The sequence below is a fragment of the Saccopteryx bilineata genome, chromosome 3 (assembly GCF_036850765.1).
Source record: "Saccopteryx bilineata isolate mSacBil1 chromosome 3, mSacBil1_pri_phased_curated, whole genome shotgun sequence".
Lineage (NCBI taxonomy): Eukaryota > Metazoa > Chordata > Mammalia > Chiroptera > Emballonuridae > Saccopteryx > Saccopteryx bilineata.
The window spans coordinates 1,733,326-1,751,152 of record NC_089492.1 but is presented as its reverse complement, the minus strand read 5'-3'; the positions used below and the strand labels follow the sequence as shown (position 1 = coordinate 1,751,152).

The following is a 17,827-nucleotide window of genomic DNA, read 5'->3' as shown; positions in this document are numbered from 1 at the left end:
AAATATGTAAGGAATTCCTGCAACTCAACGGTTAAAAAAAAAAATCTAGTAACGCCATTATAAATGCGCTAAGAACTTGAACAGGCATTTCTCCAATGACATGCAAAGGGCCAACAGGTATCTGAAAACATGCTAACGTCACGTAGCAGTGAAATGCAAATCACGACCATAATGACATACCACCTCACACCCCTCAGGATGGCTGTCAACCAAGAAACACAGGTGACGCGTGTCAGGGAAGACCTGGAGCGAGGGAACCGCGCGCTCCGGTGGGAACGCACAGTGGCACAGCTGCTGGACACTGCGTGTCTCCTCAGAAGTGAAAGCTGGGACTCCGTCACGTGACCGGCAACCCCGCCTCAGAGCATCTGCCCACAGGAACTGAATCTGCGTTGCAGAGATACCTGCACCCCTGGTCCACAGCAGGGCCATTCACAATACAACAGCCAGGATGGGAAACCGCCTGAATACCCATCTGATGAATGGATAAGAAAATGCGCAGAGCCACACAACGGTCTCCGAGGCCTTCAAAGAGAAGGAAATCCTGACGTGTGGAGCTACATGGGTGAACCATGAGGACCCCCGTGGAGTCCAACGCTTGCTGCAGAAGGCTGATACTGTGTGATTCCATTGCCAGGCGTCTAAGATAGTCAAACTCAAAGACTGGATGATGGTTGGAAGGGGCCGGGGTGGGGTGGGAGAGAGACAGCTACTAATCGATAGGCATAAAGTGTTGGTCAAGCACAGTGAATAAATTCTCAAGTCGGGCTGGACACCAGGGCGCCCACAGTGCACGGCGCCGTGTTGTACACTCAATCTGTTAGGAGAACGTTCTCCTGCTGTTTTCATCACAATACAATGCGGGGCTTGTGTGTTTGTTGTATCTAAAGAACTGGCTGATTTCATAGTTCAGATAGGACCACTGGGTAAACATCTGGAAAATATTATAGACTCACCCTTCACACACACATGCCAGGATCTGAGACAAATGAGTCAAAACTTTAAAAGTAAAACAGGGAAAACTACATGAACACACAGGATTGACTTATATATATTTTTAGAGAGAAAGGAAGGGAGAGAGACAGCAAGAGAAAGAGAGAAATATCGATTTGCTCTTCCACCCATGCACGCCGTCATCCGTTAATTTCTCGTACGTGCCCCGACCAGGGATGGAACCCGCCACCTCCGCATGTCGGGAGGATGCTCTAACCAACTGAGCTACTTGGCCAGGACCCAGGATTTCTTTTTTAAACTGAAGAAAAGAAGCTCTTGCTAACTATGATTCAAAATCCAACAGCCACATTATACAAAAGTCGATGAATTTGACTCCATAAAAGCTGCTACATGACGAAAACAGCAACAGTAACAAAGAGGAAATGACCTCCATTCACCTGACACAAAAGGGCTAATTTCCATAATCTATGAGGGGAAATCAAGAATGCAGTTCTTAAAAGATGAACAAAGAAACAGAAAGTGCAGAGGAATAAATACAAATGGCTCTTCAACACAAGAAGATACTGACTCACTCACAGTAAAGCAGGGGCAATGAAGCTGACCCCCACATGACCCCCACACTCCTGCAGGTGGGCCGGGAGTCCCCTCCCCTCAGAGGGCAGGTGGGCGCGTGCATCACAATTAGAAAGGCGTCCCTTCTGACCCAGCACGCGCCCTTGGGAGCTCTTACCCACTTAATGTGTGCCAGGCAACATGTGAACAAGGTCACTCATTCCATCATTGGAAAAGATGAGAAATAACCTAAATTTCCCCCAACAAAGGACTACAAAATCAATTCTGGCCTACTCACACTTGAAATATTCTGCAGTTGTCAAAGGGAAAAGAAAAGCTCTCATACTGATCTAAAAAGATCTCCAGGGCGTATTTTTTTAGTCAGGGAAATAAAAACCAAGGTGCAGAAATTTATTGTAACATGACTTGTGAAAGAAAAAAGTAAAAGTGCAGCACGTCTGTATCTGGTTGCCACTGTATCCTTGTGTATCTGGAGGGGCAGAAAAGGTACACGCTGTAAGTGTGACCTGTGGTGACGAGGACTGGTGGCCGGGGCAGGGGGACTTGTCACTTCTGCATGCTTCCTCACACGTTTCTCCACTTGAACTACACAGACTGCTCCCTGCAAGGACACTGGACTAGCTTAACTGTGGCTCATGCACACCCTGGAACAGCACTCAGTAATAAAAATGAACTATAAATATGTGTGACAACCTTGAGAAATAGCCTGGGCACGGAGCCCTGAGTCACAGAGCTCAGCTGCGTGCCCACGCCCACTTGGCCCACCCCTCCCACGACCCACACCTGCCTCTCCCCCACGCACATGTGTGCCCATGTGCAGGAAACCCGCCAATGGAAACCACTGGTCCCCAGAGGTGTACCTGCTAGATGGCTGCATTTATGTAACATTCTTGCAGGTGGGCGTGGCTACAAAAGGACGACCAGGGAGGGACCTCGGAGATGGGAAAGGCTGCGTTCTGACTGCATCCCTGTGGGCTCAGGGTGTGACACTGGACCACGGCTTTGCAAGCCACCACCACTGGGGACACTGGGTAAAGAGCACACCGGATGGCTCAAAACTCCTTCTTACAACTGCATGTGCGTGCATAATCATCTCAAAACATTAAATCTCATTTTAAAGACAGGGCTGTGGGTCTCCAAACCTGAGGTTGTTAAGGGACAGGGAGAGCGAAGGCCATATGCACCCTGATTAGTGTCCCAGGCTCCTGCCTCCTGGAACACGGGACCGAGGGTGGTGAGCCGGCAGGACCCACCCTCTCTGTGCACAGGGGAAGCCCAGTGGGAAGGGTGGCCTTCCAAAGGCACACGAGTCCACAAAGCTGACCACCGTCTCCAGCTCCCTCCTTCCCGGCACAGGGTGGCACTACTCCTCCTGCCCTTGGAGGTGTGGCCACGTGACTCCATGAGACCAATGAACTGTTAGCAAAGTGACTGGCTCCCTTCTGAGCCAGCATTTAGTTCCAGGACAAGCCCCCCAGAGCTCTCCTCCCTTCTAGCAGGAAGACCCCACCTTCCTGATGGTCTCTGACTCCACTGGGCCAGTCCTGCCCATCCCTGGGACACACACTTTCGCTGCTTCAGGCAGCTGACACTTGGGGGGATACTTGTTACACAGCAAGACCTACCTTACACCGGTAGGGCCTGAGCCCTCCAACCAGACCTGGGCCCGCCTCTGGCTGCCTGACTTCAGTCCTGCCCCAGAAGACAGCAACACCACGCCCTGGCATGCTGCCCGGAGCCCTCCCTCCACGGGCCTCCGAATCTCCTGCAGGCGGGCAGAGGCCGAGAAAGACAGCAGGTGCTCTGCTCTAGCGGCTGTAGGACCCGGGAGGCAGCCTGGCAGCTGGGGCCTCTGGTTTCTCACGTGTCCACTGAGGGCTGAGCCAGCTCTGGAGCTATTCCTCGCTACAGAGCTGCTTCCTCACACACAGTGGCACTCAGAGGGTCCGGGGAAGAGATGAAACCAGAGCCGCTGCGGGGTAAGGGGGGTGGATGCAGGGGAACTCCAGCCCCGGCTCCCAGAAACCTCTCGAACTCACTGGCCCAGCAGCTCTGCACAATCCGGGCTCCAGTGTGGGGCAGCATGGGAAAGACAGAGCCGCTTCCACAGCTGGACACCCGGGCCCTGCTCCGGGCCCTGCTCCGGGCTCGCAGTGCACTCCAGAAGGGCGACCCCTTCCCTGCTCTGGTCAGTGACAATGCTCCCAGAGGCCCCTGGGTCACTCCCCACACGCCCCCCCCCCTTGCCAAGCACCTGTGAAGTCAGCTCTCTAACCTGGACCCTGGGCCCAGTGCGCGGCAGGCTCTGGGAGACTCCTCCTCCCGGCAGTAGGAGTCCCAGGGCAGGTAACCAGCCTCTCCAAGCCCCCGCCTGCCTTCTGCCCTAGGCAGCGGGGGCCGCACATGTGCAGCACCGGCTCAGGGCCAGCCCGCCCCAGCCACCAGTGCCCCTCACCACTGCTGGCCACGGGTGTGGGGGCGGCCTCAGCGCGTCCGAGGCCCAGCAGACAGAGCTGCTGGCTGGGAAACAGCTCTTTCCAATTGCAAACCGGAGCTTGCATGAGTGTTTACTGAGCGCCTACTGTGTGCTCTTCCTGTCCTGGAACTGCAGGGGCAGGAAAGACACAGGTGACCCCGGAGGAGTACATGGAACCCGACACAGAAATGACCTGCCACAGGAGACGGGTGAGTCTGCAGCCTCCCAGTGCCCGCCCCCAGAAGGACCCGCACGCCCAGGTCGCCAGGCCAGCGTGCCAGGCCTGCAGGCAGAGCAGGCTTCCAAGGGGCAGCCCTCCCAGGGGAGCTGGCACCCAGCCGTCCAGGCAGAGAGCAGAGCACTGACCCCAGGGCAGCCCGCAGCCGAGACAAAGGCCCAGCAGGTCAACCGGAGGCTGGAATGATGATAGGGTCGAATCTCAAGGAACTGCAAACACCAAGTGAGGGAGGTGGTGCCCTGAGCACGGTCAGCAGGAGTGACCGCAGAGCTGCCCCTTGGCCAGAAGAGCAGAATGTGAAGGGGAATGAAGGGGCCAGGGCATCCACCGGCCACTGAAGGGCTTCTGGACCCCAAAGCCGGCAGAAGCAGACCCCCCTGCTCCCAGCCGGCTCCAGCCGCCCTCCAAGTTCATCAGCACCACGGCCGACAGTGGCCAGGGAAGGAGGCCAGCCCAGAGCGGTGAATCGGCCCCTCATTAGCACCACTCCTGAGCCGCTGCCCGGGCAGGCTCCCCCGGAAGAGGCTGCTGTGCTGTTGTGAGGTGGGAGAGACTGATTCTGGGCTGCTGGTTTTCAAAGGACGTCCCTTGCCAAATACACGGCTAGAACAGATTATGGACCCGGTGGAGGGCAGCCAAAGGTGGCTGGCACACAGAGTGGGCTGCACCCATCTCCTGCCGGCCAGCTCTGGCCAGCGCCAGCTTCCTGAGCAGAGCTCTGACGCCCCCCAACTTCCCCAGATGACGCCCCACCCCCTCCTTCACCACCACACCGCACCCTCAAAGTCCAGCTTCCTAGGCAGTGCAGGCTCGGCCTGCACCCCTCAGACCACACCCTGAGTCTGGCTTGGGAGACAGGACAGACAGACATGGACAGGCGTTATGCCCGAGCATGGCACCTGGCCTCAAAATCCTGAAAATGTTTGATTCGATGGCCAGACACCTGTGCGCAGGTCAGGGAGAGCCAGCCATGGCCACCGGCGGGCCCGTCCCACCACCAGCACCCAGCCTCACGGGGACAGGAACTCCCAGACCCGCCAGGCTGCCCCCCTTGCTGGGAAACTTCACATCCCGGCATCCGGACTCCATGGAGCCTCAGCCTTGGCCAAGCCCTGTGAGGACGGCAGCCCAATAAGGGGGAGAGGCCCGGAATTAAATCTCCATTAGCATGACATCCTCTAACTCACAGGCCTCTTTCAGGGTGGACGCTCCTCCAAGCCCGTCCTCCCAGGGAGCAGAGAAGTGGGAGAGCTGCCAGAGCCAGAGTGCTTGGTTCCGATCCCACCGGGCCCTTCCAAGTCCATGACTCTGCTAAGTGACTGAGCCCTGACCTGATGAATACACAGAGCCCAGCAGGCGCCCAGCAGACACCAGAGATCAATGAACAGTGGTGACTATCACAGGGATCACACAGAGACAGTGACGGTCAGTTCTCCTGCATCCCTGCTAACCCACCTCCAAAGCAGGCCACGCCTCGCCATCCGGACAGAGCCAGTGAGAGCTGAGGCCGTGGGCCTGAGGGTCGCTCAGCAGAGGGCAGCTGTGCCCTGCCAAGTCCTCCCACGCCCCATGAGCCATGTCTCCAAAAGGCAAGGCACTACAGCGTCAGTGTCTCTGCAGTGGCGCTGCCACCACGCCCGCCAAGTGGCTGCAGGATCAGAGAGGTCAGGCTCAGGGACATGCAGATGAGGGACAGAGCTCACCCCCCCCCTGCTGAGATGCTGCACTGCTATGTCAGGGGACCTCACTGCTCCCGCACCGGGCGCTAACACAGCCGGGCTAGGAGTCCTCTCGGGGGCAACCAGAGGCACAAAACAACACAGCCCTCCACCGACCCAGCTCAAGAAAACAAGAGAGGTTTACCGGGCTGGAGCTCTGGGCTGGGACTCCCAGGGTTGGCGTGACTGCCTGCCTCTGCTCTCCGTGTCCACTGCTGGACAGCAACTCTCTCCCAGAGGCGGGGGCCTGGGGCAGCCAGGGTGAGAAGCAACCGACCATCCCAGTCCCCAGAAAGACCCCGCTGTCCCCAGCCAGCAGCCGCTCCATGGAGGGACCTTCAGCACTGCTGCCACCACCTCCGACCCAGCCACCTGACAGCGAGCTACGGGGCCGCCAGGCCTGGCCCCTACACCTGGGGCTGGGGGGTGGGGGTAGGGGGTGGAGTGGGGAACAAGGGCCGCCTCTAGCCACAGGCCCTGGTGCCATCCCACCCGGAGCCCTGGGCCCAGCTCCTGCGGCCCTGTCTCTAGTCCTGTCCCCGTGATCCTCAGTGCCGCTCATGCTGACCCTTCCCTGCTCAGGACCTAGGTCCAGGCTCCCTGCCTCCCGAGGCCCTCACAGCCCGGCCCAGGGAGACCCGCCTGCCGGGAGCCCCACACTGGTGTCTCCCCTGTGCTCTCCCGCTGCCTGGAATGGGCCCTTCCCCTCCGCCCAGGCTCCCTGCCTCCCAGGCCCTCACAGCCCGGCCCAGGGAGACCCGCCTGCTGGGAGCCCCCCACTGGTGTCTCCCCTGTGCTCTCCCGCTGCCTGGAATGGGCCCTTCCCCTCCGCCCAGGCAAATGCTCAGCTTTCAAGACTCAGCTCACGCCTCACCAGCATCCAGGAATCCTTCCCAGAAATCCACCCAGAGGCACAGATCCACCACAGCCACATGCACGGTGGGGCCCTCTCTGCACCACTCACTGGCCTGTGCTGTGACCCCACTCTACTCCCTGCACAGCTGAGTAGCTGATGAGACCAGGAGAGCCTGCAGGGTGGCCCCACTGCTCAGCGCTCCTCCTGAGCCTCCGGGCAGGGTCTGGCCTCAGAAGGTTCTTGTGCAACCCTCCACCCCTCGGACAGCAGCCTGACCAGAGGCCACGGCAGGGACCCCGCCAATGACCCAGCAGGCCGCCCTGCCTGCTTGCAATGGCACCTGACTGTACCGAGGACCTCAGGCAGGGAGGGGCTCCCCCACTGCAGCCCCACTTTCACAGGCCCCTCCACACCCGCCCAGACCCCAGCAAGGCTGGGGCTGATGGGAACAATCCCACCACTGGGACGAAGCCAGAGTAAGATCACGAGTCCAGGTCAGCACTGTCACTACGCCCCTTGCTCCTTCAACAAACAGGCACTGGGTGTCCACTCACTGGTTCAGGCCAGGGCCACCGCCGGGCGTTCGGAGGGGCAGCTCCCAAATGGGTGGGGAGGCAGACGGTGGCCTGGGCAGCTGCGGCACCACCCTGCACCCGGCTCGGGGCACAGGAAGCGCCTTCTCTGAGCCCCAAGGCCCTCACCTAAAAAGTGGGACAAGTGTCACTCGTCCCCGGCCCGCCTCAGCACACCCAGACGGGACACAGGCATTCCGGGCAGAGTGCAGAAACGCCTCCAAGACTTAACACTGAACCGCGGGCGGCAACGTCCCCGGCGGGGACAGGACGGGCCCGTCAACTTCAGTTCTGGTCATTCCCACTTCCCTTCATCCTTCCTCACCCCTCACTCCGGGCCCAGCAGACACTCAGGGGCCAGGCAGCAATGCACGTTCTGGTGGAAAACAGACCCACCCAGGAGAGCTGCTTTCAGAGCGCCCGCAGGGCCGTCATTACCGATGTCGCATGAAGGTGACTTGAGCGGTGGGTTGAAACTGCCGCCTTAAAGAACAATAATGAATTACAGCCAACTGAGCCTCCCAGGGAAACTCCACTGGCAGCAAACGACACAGCCGAGAGGAACCGCAGCCCCAGGCAGGCCTGCGCACAAGCAGAGAAACGGAACAGCCCCAGCCCTGGGCCCTGGTCAAGCATCCCAACAGCGGCCAGAGCAGTGAATGCTCAACCGCCCAGTGCACAACCCATCTGCCGGGGTGGAGAACAGAGACACGTCCACGTTCCCGTGCCTCGGTTTCTTCAGCTGTAACGTGAGGGAGCAGGGCCTCCTCCTGAGCTCACTGTGAGGGTGACCGGAGTTACTGAGCCTGATGGCCTACCCAGAGCCCAGCACCCAGCGTCGCAGGCCTGATCAGTGTCACCACCCCCGAAATGCCCACCCATCCTTTCTGGTCGACCAAACTCAGTCCTGACCCCCTCAGCTGAGCTCCCACATCCTGGGAAGGCCCTCTGTGGCACCCCGCGGCACGCACCTGGTCCTGTCCCGACTGGCCCAGCAGACCCCCGGTTACAATGAGTCTTTTCTCCCCAACTGGAAGATTAGATCCATCTCCCGGCCCGAAGCTTTCCACATGTTGCGTAGACCGTTTGCCACAAACACGGGTCTCACCATGTCCCCTTCGCTGGCTTACATGTTCAGTCCACTCACTCATCAAAATCTGCTGGGTGCTCACCAGGCTCCAGACGCTGGGCTGGGTGCTCAAGGTACAAGGACGGCCAAGACAGAAGTCCCTCCCCCAGGAGTGGTGGGAGACAGACACAGATACGTCAGCATAACACAGAAAGGCGAGGTAAACACATAGAGCTGTGGGCCACGGGCATCAATGTGGGTGAACCACCCAGGGAGGCAGGGGCCAGGAGGAAGCAGAGAGACATCAGGAGTACAGGGCACTCCAGCACGGGGTCTGACACGGGCACACTCATGCCAGTGAGAAACGTGTGCAGGAACCAGGACTTCTGCTGTGTTGGGCCCATGAAACAAATCACGGAAGATGTGGCTGGAGGAAGAGGCAGGAGCCAGACCCCACCTTTGCCCTGCAGGAGAGCCAGGGAAAAACTTAAGGACGCCTGCCCACCCCTGAGCCCTTGAGCCCGTGAGCCCCGGATGGCAGTTCGGGTGCCTAGCCACCCACCTCAGGGCCTGGAGAGGAGCAAGTGCCCAGGTCACTGACTTGCCTGGACACAGGGCAGCCAGGCCAACAGAAGAGGAGAGATGTGTTGGTGGTCTGACTAAAGCTCCACCTCCTCCAGGAAGCCTTCTGGGGTTTGCCAGTCTCCCACAGCCATTTGCAGTGACGACTTGGCTCCTGACCTGCGCTGGCCTTGGCAGGCACTTGCCCACCGGATTCCTCCCAAGGACCTACAACCTGTGAGGCTGTGCCACATGCGAGTACTATCATAACAGGCTGAAACACTCCAATATTGACTAAGTCCATCTGTCTCCTTCACCCTAATATTTTGTCCATTCTGGGCGTGCAGCAGGGAAAGCCCCAACGCCTGCCTCACGGTCTAACGACAGGGCAGGACACAAACAAGCCGGCAGGACAGAACATGAAACGCCAGCAAGGGAAGGAGGCAGAACCTGAGACGGGAAACTGCAGGGAGAGAGGATGGTCGGGAAAGTGAGCCAGACCCACGCAGAGGAGGGGGGGCGGAGAGGTGAGGAAGAAAAGGGAGCCGGTGCGGCTGGCACGGCTGCGGGCCCCACCGTCCCGCAGCCTGGCACACATCTGCGGTGGCGACAGTGTTCCACACCCGTGCCACGCGAGGCCAGTGACCACCACCCTGCACGGCGCACACCCAGTCCCGGGGCCGGGGCAGAGTGTGACGTGGGTCTACCAACCACAGGGGACCCTGGAGGGCGTGCGGGTGGAAGCACAGGTCAGAGGCATATGGCAGCTCCGCGGGCCCGAGGCCCCAGCCCCTCAGGACCAGGGGTCACCTTTTAAGCCAAACTGGGAAGAGGGACAGGAAGGCACAGAGAGGAGCGCACAGAGTCCGGCTGTCCTTCGAAGGCGGGCTCCCACGCGCTAGGGGGGCTAGGGACCGACCCTCGTGCCCAACAAGTGGGCACCGGGCCCTCAGGGAAGGCGCGCGCCCACCGCCGTGGTGCCCCGGGCGCGCAGAACCCGCCGCAGCGGGTGCCGGACGCAGGCGCCCTCCGCGGGACCCCGCAGCGCGGCGCCCTCGGGGGGGCGGAGCCAGGGCGCCCCGCCCCGCCCCTCCCGCGGCGACCCCGCCCCGCGGCCCCGCGCGCCCCTCCTCCCCACCTTCGCCCTGCCTGGCCGCGGGCCGTGCGCCTTCCCGCCGGCCGGCCTGGCCTTCGCCGGCCCGTCCCAGCCAGCTGGCCCCACCGCGCGCCGTCGCCTCACCTGGGCCCGGGTAGCTGGCGACCGAGCTCCGTGCGCTCTCGGCGGGAGGGGCGGCGCTGGGGGCGGGGCCGGCACCCAAACATCACGCGATGGCCCCTCCTGTGCCGGCCGAACGCCGCAAGGCCTCCCCCCGCCGGCCACGCAGGCCCCCCCGGCGCCTGGCGTTAGCCAATGGCCGCCCGAGCCGCAAACGCGCCACGGGCGGCGTGCGCCATGGACTACAAGTCCCAGAGTGCCCCGCGCGGGCAGCCGGAAACAGGCTGGGACGGCGGCCGGCTAGACCAGAAAGCCCACGCCCACGAGCTTTCCCGGTGCCTGCCCAGTCCTGGGAGACCGCTGGCTCACCCCCACGCGCGAGCCTTAACCTCTCCCCACCATTAGACCCGGTGATGTTGAAGGTGAAGTTTGATAAGGAGCGTAAGGGCCAAGGTTCACAGGCACTGCAGGAACGGGCCCCTGCCCTTGTCGATTTCGACCCCGAAGGGTCCGAGGCGGAGGAGCGCGGGGCCCACAGGTGGGCTGTCCGGAGGCGCCTGCTGTCGTGCCGGACACCGAGGCCCAACCCGGCCCGAGCGGCCCCTTCCTCGCAAGCAGCCTCAGCGGAGGTGCGCCCCCCTGCCTCGGGGGGCTGGCCTCTCTCCCCGCTCCGCCTGCGGCACGGGGCTTCGAGCCCAGGGCCACCCTCCTCCCGAACGACTGCGCCCTCCTGGTGTCGCCAGAGGACGGGACCTGGGGACCGGAGTAGAACCCTGGAGCCCGTGCCTGGGTGCCCTTGGGCCCGCACCCGCACGGTCATCTCTCTGCGCCTGTCTTCCCCGCGCAGATGAACGAAGAGCCACACCTGGGGCAGGAGAGGGGCCCACACGTGACATAGGTCCTCCTTACCGCCGTCATCCTGTTAGCATTCTGCTCCGCCCCAGTCGAAGGTGGCCTTCTAATCACTGCTGGCTACCCTAGGCCCCGGCCTGGCGAGCTCCGTGGAGGGACAGACCCACGTACCTTGGTCAAGGCCCTGGTGAATATGAGGGGGTTGTCACCACGCACCAAACCATGTCCATGGAGGGGCTGGGCCAGTCCCCTGTCCGCTTGGTCGTCACAGGAGAAACAAGCCCTGCTTTCTTCATTCTGGTGAAGATGCGCTCCCGTGCGCATCAGGACGGCACCGTGGCCATCCTGGGGAGGCGGGGTTCCTTGGGGGCAGCCACGTGTTTGCACCTAGGCATCGTTGGACTGCCTGGCACTGGTGTGGCCGCAGGAGCAGTAAGGAGTGAGTGAGTGGGCAGGTGAGCTGTACTCATGGGCTTCTTTTCCACGTGGTTCCTATGTACCCCACTCTGTCCCAACAACAAACCTACCCATTTTGCTATGTAAGGTTGACCAGTGGCACACCTTTCCTGGGTGTATTCTCCAAAACTTCAATGGGGGTGCTGACAAAGACCTGCCCAAGCCTTAGTGAGGTGAGGGCTGTGCAGGAGGGTGGCACACCCTTGCCTGTCACTGCGCAGGGGTGATGTCGCGGGGTTGGGGGTGAGGAAGGCAGTGCATGCCGGGAAGGGGCTGGCACCAGCACACCGGGGGTCTGACTCAGGCAGGCACCTGGCCCTCATCCATTCGAGACTCATAGTGTCACAGCAGCAGGCTCTTAGAATGCCAACTGCACCATGAGACGTGTAACAATCTCCCAAGGTATTTAACACCAAACAGGAGTGGAAAAAAAATTAAATAGTAAAAGAAAATCCATGAAAGAAGCACGAAGTGCTGTCTTTGCTAAGCACAGCCTCAGGGCCACCATCCTAGGAAAGGGCAGAGCCGGCTCGTCCTCCGTCCCCGAGGGAGTACCACTGAAGGACCACTGTCTGCCTGTCCCACACGGACCACCCAGGCTTGCTGCCGGCACGGGGTCCGCTCTCCTCTCTTGCCAAATCTGACCTCATCTTATTCACCGTCAACTTTTTCCTTCGACAGTCTTGTCTTCCGATGTCAGGCAGTGTGCTAGGCCCTGGGGGTACGTTATTCCTAGGATGCTGAAAAGGTTTCCCAGAGAAGGTGCCTTTGTCCTGGTCCAAACTGGCTCCTCCTCCTTGCTGTGTGACCCTAAGCAAGCCACTCCGCTTCTCTGCATCTCCAGTGAAAGACGCACGGTGATAAAGCAGGGTGGCATCGCCCCATCCCGCCATGGCTGAGCCTCTGTCTCGGGTCACTCACCCACCTGTGCACCCATCTTCCCACTCGCTCTCAGGTGTCTTGACCCGAGCAGTGGCTGAAACCAGTGAAGCCATGTGCCCTCCCTCAGTGGGTGTTAGAACGGAGAGAGAGACCACCCATAGCCTCTCCCCAGCTCTCAACCATGTCTCTAACAGGAAGACAGCCCCAGAGGCTCCAGGGTAGGAAATACACTGTTTAATTTGCACCCTCACCAAGGAGGGGGTGCCAGGCTGTCCAAATGGGGAAAGGACGTGGGATCTGTCCCAGGGTTCTGGGCTGGGGACCCGCTGCCCCCTCCCTAAGTGCACCTGTCTCTCTGGCCTGGGCCTTAGCCATGTGGGTGCTCTGCTCACCGACCTCTCCCTGGTGACTGTGGGCCAGCACCGGGGGCGGGAGGCGTTGGGCATATTGACTGTATTTGGTGATCATTGCTGTATTTATAGGGCTTGGTGGGGATAAAAATAAAGTGAGGAGGAGCTGCATGAGTCAGTGCGAGAGCTCTGCAGTGGGGGCTTTCTGCCCCTCCTGCCTGGATTCGGGAAAGGGGTCCCCACCACCACCACCCTCTGCGTCTCCTTCCTAGGCCACCGTGCAGCCAAAGCCTATGCCAGTGATGGCCCAGAGGTGGGTGCTCAGAGTGTGACCAGGGCCAGGGCTCACTGTGTGGCCAGGGTCAGGGCTTAGTGTGACCCGGGTCAGGGCTAAGCCTGGACCCACAGATAGGAGGTCTCCTACAATATTGAAACCCACATCCATCTCAAGTCCCACCTGGAAACTCGTATTTGAAAGTGTCCCATCGCGCATCTCATGGTCTGGATCCCGGGTGTCACAGGGTTGTCGTGAGTGCTTTGCAAGCTGTTGAGGCAGTGCTGTCCAGAGGATGACTGCCCCGTGCAGGCCTCCCCACCTCGACCTCCGGAGAATCCAGCCTCCTCCCCGGCACCTTTTGATCCAGTCGTCTGTTTCCGCTTGGAGGTCAGGTCGTGGCAGGCGAGGAGCCGATGAGCAGTCCTGAAGCAGCCTCCTAACCTGCGTGCCACCTGGGTGCGGGGAAGGCTCAGCAGTGAGTGCTGGGTTGCCAGGCCTGCGCCCACCCCCGGTGGCACTTGCAGTGGCTTCCATGAGACCCCAGAGTGCCCTCAGGACTAGGCACCCCGCTCTCTGCAGGCTTCATTCAGGACTGGCCTTGGTGAAGGAGCTTCCTTGCCATCCACAGGGCAGCCCACACCCTGGCGTTGGTTGCTCTGCGCTGGCTGCAGAGGCTGGAGCCCCTCGCCCAGATTAGGACAATTCTGGGACACATGCCTGGTGCTGTCACTCCATGTGCTCCCTGACCACCCACCCCCCATGAGCGGTTCCCATCAGCTTTCCCAGTCAACTTCCGGCAGACAGGTTTCCCTCTGAGCTGCCTCCGGGCTGAATCCCTCTCTCTGGGGACCCCTTCCTGCCTGGACTCCATACCCTGTGCTCCCCTGACCTGTGGACCTCCCAGACTTTCCTGCCTCTGGTCTTGAGGGCCTCGAGCCACCAGTTTTGTGTCATAGGCAGGAGCTGGAGAGCGAGATGGGGTGTTTACAACAGCGAGTGAGCACCTGGATGCACCTAGACCTGAAACAGGGGGACCCCTAGTTCCTTTCTGCTAGGACAGACTTGAGTGGGGTTTCCTTCCCCTCCGAGTTAGGAGTCCCACCTGGCCCCCCGTGAGGAGCTCTGTGAAGTGGGGTCCCACCTGGCCCCCCGTGAGGAGCTCTGTGAAGTGGGGGCACCTGGCCCCCCTGTGAGGAGCTCTGTGAAGTGGGGTCCCACCTGGCCCCCTGTGAGGAGCTCTGTGAAGTGGGGGCACCTGGCCCCCCGTGAGGAGCTCTGTGAAGTGGAAGGCACCTGGCCCCCCTGTGAGGAGCTCTGTGAAGTGGGGGCACCTGGCCCCCAATGAGGAGCTCTGTGAAGTGGGGGCACCTGGCCCCCGGTGAGGAGCTCTGTGAAGTGGGGGCACCTGGCCCCCCTGTGAGGAGCTCTGTGAAGTGGGAGGCACCTGGCCCCCCTGTGAGGAGCTCTGTGAAGTGGGGTCCCACCTGGCCCCCGTGAGGAGCTCTGTGAAGTGGGATGCACCTGGCCCCCCGTGAGGAGCTCTGTGAAGTGGAGGCACCTGGCCCCCCTGTGAGGAGCTCTGTGAAGTGGGGGCACCTGGGACGCAGGGCAGCTTGGGAAACTGAAGGGCTGCCCGCTGCACGGTGAGGTCTGGACACAGCTCAGGGCCACGCTAGCTCCAAGGAGTTTAAGAAATTAGCTGCAGTGTCCGGGGAGGTCCTCCTGGCCATCACAGCTCCAGGAAGCTATCCCCAGAGAGGCCTCTCCACTGACCGACCTGGATCCCACGGGAGGCCCTGCATAAGGGACAGTGGCAATGACCAGAGCCAGCCCTGTCCACCCCCACTGTGGAGCAGAAGCCCAAGGGATGCGGGTCCGCGCGGGGCAGAAGGGAGTGCAGAAGCCGGAGAGCAGGGCCAGGCACCGGCACCGGTCAGGCGACTCCCAGCCACCAGCACGTCCGTCCTGCATGGAGGGGACTTGTCTTCTTCACTGTCCACTGCACTGTCCACTGCAGGCCCCTCACTCAGCACTGCACTGGCATCCAGCTCCCTGAAGCTCCTGGCAAGACGGCACTCCACTCTGTTGGCTCTCTCACATAGGGTGATGCCCGGCGTGACGGTCAAACCTCAACTCTCCACAGGGTCCACGAATGGAGGGTCTGAGACACCTCACTGTTGGGAAGACAGTCAACCAATGAGCAAGAGGGATACCACCCCCTTCGTCTTCCCTGACCCCCCTGGACAAAACCCTATTTGGAAGCAGGCGGATAACCTTTGGTTGATGCTGTGGGGAGGGGAGGTCTATGTTCAAGTATCAGATTCTGGCCCTGGCTGGTTGGCTCAGTGGTAGAGCGTTGGCCCAGTGTGTGAATGTCTCGGGTTCGATTTCCAGTCAGGGCACACAGGAGAAGTGCCCATCTGCTTCCTCACCCCTCCCCCTCTCACTTCTCTCTCTCCCCCCCCCCTGCAGCCATGGCTTATTTGGAGCAAGTTGGCCCCAGGTACTGAGAATGGCTCCATGGCCTCTACCTCAGGCACTAAGAAGAGCTCGGTTGCTGAGCAACGGAGCAATACCACAGATGGGCAAAGCATCACCCCCTAGTGGGCATGCCAGGTGGATCTCTGTAGAGGCACATATGGGAGTCTCTCTCTCTGCCTCCCCTCCTCTCACTGAATAAAAAAAAAGTATCAAGTTCTGGTTCTAGGGGAGATGAAGCAGGCACACCCCCAACTCTCACCCCTACTGCCCACCCCAACTGACATCACATTAAAATCCAGAGCCCCTGGAGAAGCTGTATGAGGACTCTGAAAAGCACGTGGTAACCAGTGGTTGGGGAAGAAGCCTGGAATTGGAAGCATCCTTCCATCACAAGTGAGTGTCCCCTTTCCCTCTGATGCCCTCAGCTTGGATTCTAGGCAGCTGGAAGCATGAAAGAGGACCAGCATCAATGTCAACAGAGAGAGGGAGAAATCTCCCATTCTGTTCTCTTTTCCCTGTGATCAGCCCCCAGCCCGCCCAGCACTCCCCTGGCAGCAGCTAGCATGGCAGCAGAGGAGGCAATAGCATGACCCGCAGACACTCAAAGAGTGAAGGAGGGAATGCTCCCTCTCGGATCAGGGGCTGTCCCCTCGGGGCCAGTGCTCCCTGAGGTGTCCTCTTTGCTCTAAGGGCTCCAGTGTGGGCCCAGTTGTGGGAAGTGCACAGAGGGGTCCTGAGGAAAGCCCTGCCTTTTGTCCAGAGGGCCAAAGAGAGGAACAGAGTAGGGGCTTGGGACAGTGACCCCTATAGTTGTTTGTGATAGCTGAGGGTCAGCCCAAGCTGAGCATGAGTGGACCCCCAAACAGCACACCAAAACTCTGCAAAATCAGCTACAGGGTTGACACTGCCCAGTTTCAGGATGGCTGCTGGGTGGTCACACAGGATAGATCTGAGCAGCACTGGAAAGTTTTAAACTCTGACCCAATGAAGGAGTCAGACTGGCTGGAACACGCAGCCTGGACCCAACTGAGCTGATTTGCTAAAGCAGCAGCCTGGTATCCATGTCTTCACAGGACTGGGTATACACCCAGAGCCTTAGAAAGTAATATTCACATATTCCAGGACACCGTCCAAAACGATCTGGCACGGGAAGACACAGGAAAATCGCAACAGGCATTTTACACGGCATCAAACGGTAAACAGAAGCCAGCTCGGGGGGGAGCACAGATGTTACGATTACCGAGCAAGGACTTAGAAGCAGCTATTGTGGAAGCGTTCCAACAGGAAGGGCAAACTCCTGAAGTAAACAGAGAATGTGGACAGTCTCAGCAAAGAAAGACAGAAAGAAGAACCAAATGGAAGCATTGCCAGGGAAAACACACAACCCAAATAAAAAACACACAGGGTGTGAGTTCAACAGCTGAGTGGAGTCGACAGAAGAAACAGCAGCGAGCATGAACACAGATCCATAGAGAACATCCCACAGGGACAGGAGGGGAGGAGTCGTGCCAGGAAGCAACACAGAGCCTCCAGGACTTGTGGGATGTTGCCAGACGCGCGAATGATCAGGAGCTCAGGGTCCCAAAGGAGAGGTGAGAGAGTGGGAAGCAGGAAAAAAAAATATTTGAAGAAAGAATGGCTGAAAATTTCCCAGATTTATAAAAAGAATACATAAACCTACAGATTCAAGAAGATCTGCAGACCAGAGAAATTTATTTTCAGATACACCAGAATCAAACTGCTAAAAATTAAAGACAATAAATAAACTCTTGAAAGCAGACAGAAAAAAATAACATGTTATATATAAGGGGAAAATTATCTGAATGACCTTGGATATCTCCTCAAAACCCATGGAGGCCAGAGGGAAGTGGAACAATCTCTCTCTCTCTCTCTCTCTCTCTCTCTCTCTCTCCATATATATATATTTTTAAGTGAGAGGAGGAGAGATAGTGAGACAGACTCCCACATGTGCCCCAACTGGGATCTACCTGACAAACCCATCTGGGGCTGATGCTCAAGTACCAAGCTATTTTTAGCACCTGAGGCTGACACACTCAGACCAGCCAAGCTCTTCTCAGGGCCCAGGGTCATGCTCAAACCAACAGAGCCACTGACTGCAGGAAGGGAAGAGGGAGAAAAGGGGGAGAGAAACAGATGGTTGCTTCTCCTGTGTGCCTTGACCAGGAATTGAACCTGGGACATCCATACATCAGGCCAATGCTCTATCCATTAAACCACCAGCCGGGGCCAGGAACAATATTTTCAAAGTGCTGAAAGGGAAGAACTACAGCCCAAA

At 59.3% G+C, this 17,827-nt stretch overlaps 2 protein-coding genes across 2 annotated transcripts in view; one reads left to right on the top strand and one right to left on the bottom strand.

Moving 5' to 3' along the window:
• Positions 1–10,389, bottom strand: part of TSNARE1 (t-SNARE domain containing 1) — a 121,959-nt gene extending 111,570 nt beyond the window's left edge. Inside the window, exon 1 of the mRNA XM_066265563.1 lies at positions 10,258–10,389. The gene's annotated coding sequence lies outside the window, so the exon portion shown is untranslated. The remainder of the gene's footprint in view (positions 1–10,257) is intronic.
• A 918-nt stretch (positions 10,390–11,307) lies between these two features.
• The window catches only part of LOC136328948 (collagen alpha-1(I) chain-like), a 28,062-nt gene continuing 21,542 nt past the window's right edge, over positions 11,308–17,827 (top strand). The window contains exons 1-2 of the mRNA XM_066264923.1: positions 11,308–11,517; positions 13,046–13,086. Of these exons, the coding sequence (XP_066121020.1) occupies positions 11,308–11,517; positions 13,046–13,086 (251 nt within the window). The remainder of the gene's footprint in view (positions 11,518–13,045; positions 13,087–17,827) is intronic.